Below are 3,087 nucleotides of genomic sequence, written 5' to 3' on the forward strand. Positions count from 1 at the left end.
GCCGTCCTGAATTATTTGGTACCAATTGGGGATTAAAAAAAAAAAAATAGAACAAAGGCCCCATATAAAGAATATAAAATAGATGAGTGTTGTACGTCTCAAATTTTCTTTTCAAAAGTTAGTTTTCAAATGATGTGTCACCATCTCGTGATATTTATTATTTTGAGAAGTATGTCACTAATTCATGAGATGGTGACATCATTTGGAAACCAACTTTTAAAAGAAAATTTGGAATGTGTAATATTTTTTTATAAAAAATTATAAAATCACCCAAAAGCCGGTTGGGGGTGGTCGGCCACCCCCTAGGGGAAAATGGGATGGCTGAACCACCCCATGTTTTAAAAAAAATTATTTTATTATTTTATTTTATATTTATTTTTAAAATTTACATAATATTTTATTATTTTATATCGAATAGGACACGTTGCGAATTTGTGGCTGTTGGATAAAAATGAATGGCCAGAATTTCAAAAAAAAATCCACTAGCAATTCTCCCATTATTGCAGTGGATCTCAATTCTCTTTGAGTGACATATTAGCTAGTTTCTTTTTGAAAACCATCTTAACATTTAGAGCATTTATATATATACAGTGATGCATTTTAAGAAGAAATAATAGTGTAACATGTAGAAAAAACATTTATTAAATAAAGCATGATAAAATAAGCAGTAATAATTTAATCCATTTAGAGGAGGTAGAGAATACTATTGATACAATAATTGACGGAGTAGAGCTAACAACTGTCCACACTAGCTATCTTTTATTATCTACAGACTACATGTTGCTATATTTCTATTAAAGTTAGGAATTCCCAATGGAAGGCCCAAGTAGTCAAAGGGAATGGGGCTACTGAATTGGGGCTTACATTTTCCACTGGCCCAATAATCAATTCGCCCAATATTCAAATAGCCTAGACTTGATTTTATGGCCACTTAGGAACCTCGCACCTAACTTGAGGCACATGGCAACAAAGAGGTAACAAATCCACCATAATTATTGAAGTACTTTCTAACGTCCCAGGCATCCCATCAAACCAATACCACATCTATATAAAGGTTGGCTAAAGGCAAGGATCCGGTATGCTTGCATAGTTGCATGATCATCAATCTCTTTCATTTTCTGTTTTATACCTTTACTGACTTAACTATAGGAGGGGGTGTTGTCGCCCTCTTCGCCCTATGCGGCGCACCATTTTGACATTTGCTTGTCTTGCAGGGATCTCAGATCGAAGACTGAACGTGCATAATCACAAGTTAATTTTTGGCATTAACAACCAACAAAGACCATCCATGGAAGGGATCCGACATGAAAATATATGAGTCTAGGAGGGAAGAAGTCTTTTTCTTTTTTAGTAGTAAAGGTTACTTTGAAAAAGAAGGATACATGCTTTAGGGGTTTTATCTCATTAGTATTCTTCAAGCATTGGTGTTCATTTAATACTTGTCAATTGTAACCCTTGTACTCCATTTGTTTCGACATAAAATATTTTTTGAATGTTTGGCTCAAACCAAAAAATAATAGTTAAACCAAAAATATTTTATATTTGACCAAAAAGCTTTTTTAGTTTCGAAAAATGGTCTATTTTTTTAAAAAATTTGTAAACCATTTTTCGAGTGGCCTCCTGTAATGGTTCTGCCCATGAACTTTCCTGCTTTGCTCAGTCCACTGCCAACGATCCAAACTCTGGCCCCAACGCCAGTTCCCACAATCCCAACTCCGGCACCGAGACCAGTATTCCAACACCAGACCCAACCAGTGATGCTGCTCCATCAAGTGCATCCATTGTACTCCCTATAACTCCCTCTTGTTTCAGTTTCTTTCTTTGTTCTATGATCATCTTCTCTTGTTCCAGAGCAATCAACTGCTCTTCCTTGTTAAATTCATGATACAAGACCTGAAAGTCATACAGAACAATACCCTTAATAAATATAACTGAAAACAAAATCAATCCCTCCTGCATAGCATACATATCAATGGAAATTGCCAACAATTAAATGAATAATATCATTGTATACCAGGCCTCCCCTAACATACAGAAGGGGACAAATATTAATAGAAATTTAACACAATATCTGTGTCACAAAGATAATAAAATAATAATTTCTAATTAGAAATGTCTACCTTAATAATAAGACGCCCCCTATCCTTCTTATCTTTAATTTTCAGCATGTCAAGTGATGGTAGCAGTCTCAAATTATACTCTTTTTCGGTTTCAGCTTCCAGCTGAATCAAAGGCAGCTTTACTATTCCCAATCTCTTGTCTTGCCCAATGTCCTTATCAAAAACCTGTTTAGAAGAGTTCATGAGCATTACTTCTAGTAACAGATATAAGATTTACAGAGTGAAGGCAGAGAGCAATTTGGATCACATAACAGGAGAAAAGCTCTCGTTGGAATAGAAAAAAAAGAAGGGGGCAGGAACACATTCGCAACTCAGCTACACATGGAGATAAATAACTCGACCATCACATGAAAATGACTAAAAGTTTCATATATTTGGATCTGTGACAATTCAGCTTAGGTACATCTAAAACTGTACATACAGATGGTAAGGGATAAACCATGTCTACCTCTAAATATACTGTGACTCTGCATGCATGTGTGTGTGCAATTGCGCAAAAACAGTACTTCCATCAGATATGACCAGAACATACATCCAGAGCTCAAAGATTCTACTTTATAGTGTATTCGATTTGCATGTTTTTTACATCTCTCCTAACATTTCTTAAAACTTTATTCTCATGCTTTCCTGGTCATTATAAGATATCCACAATCTGTTCAGAAGCTCAATTCAAATTTTCAACCTACCCTTGTTCTGTTTATTTCTGCTACAGTTTCCACCATCATTCCTACTATGCATCAGCTGCCAGACACAGTTTTTTTTTTTGGGTGTGTGTGTTGTTAGGAAATTAGTACGCCGCTAATTCCTTTTGACAGGATCTTGGGATTCAATTTTTCAAGAAAACAACAACACAATAAAATATAAAGGGACAAGACAAGAATTTATACGTGGTTCGGCCAATACTGCCTACATCCACAGAGCACACCAGATATTACTATATCACTTTGAATGAACTACAATTATGGAT

At 35.2% G+C, this 3,087-nt stretch overlaps 1 protein-coding gene across 1 annotated transcript; it reads right to left on the reverse strand.

The window, feature by feature from the left end:
* Positions 1-673: 673 nt before the first annotated feature.
* On the reverse strand, positions 674-2,373 carry LOC132162147 (calcium-dependent lipid-binding protein-like). Its single transcript, XM_059572405.1, has 2 exons — positions 2,121-2,373; positions 674-1,893 (listed from the first exon to the last, which is right to left on the reverse strand). Exons 1-2 carry the CDS (start codon positions 2,307-2,309, stop codon positions 1,657-1,659), a joined length of 426 nt encoding a protein of 141 aa, XP_059428388.1. The 5' UTR covers positions 2,310-2,373; the 3' UTR covers positions 674-1,656.
* Between the last annotated feature and the right edge of the window lie 714 nt (positions 2,374-3,087).

The sequence above is a fragment of the Corylus avellana genome, chromosome ca9, assembly GCF_901000735.1.
Source record: "Corylus avellana chromosome ca9, CavTom2PMs-1.0".
Taxonomy (NCBI): Eukaryota; Viridiplantae; Streptophyta; class Magnoliopsida; order Fagales; family Betulaceae; genus Corylus; species Corylus avellana.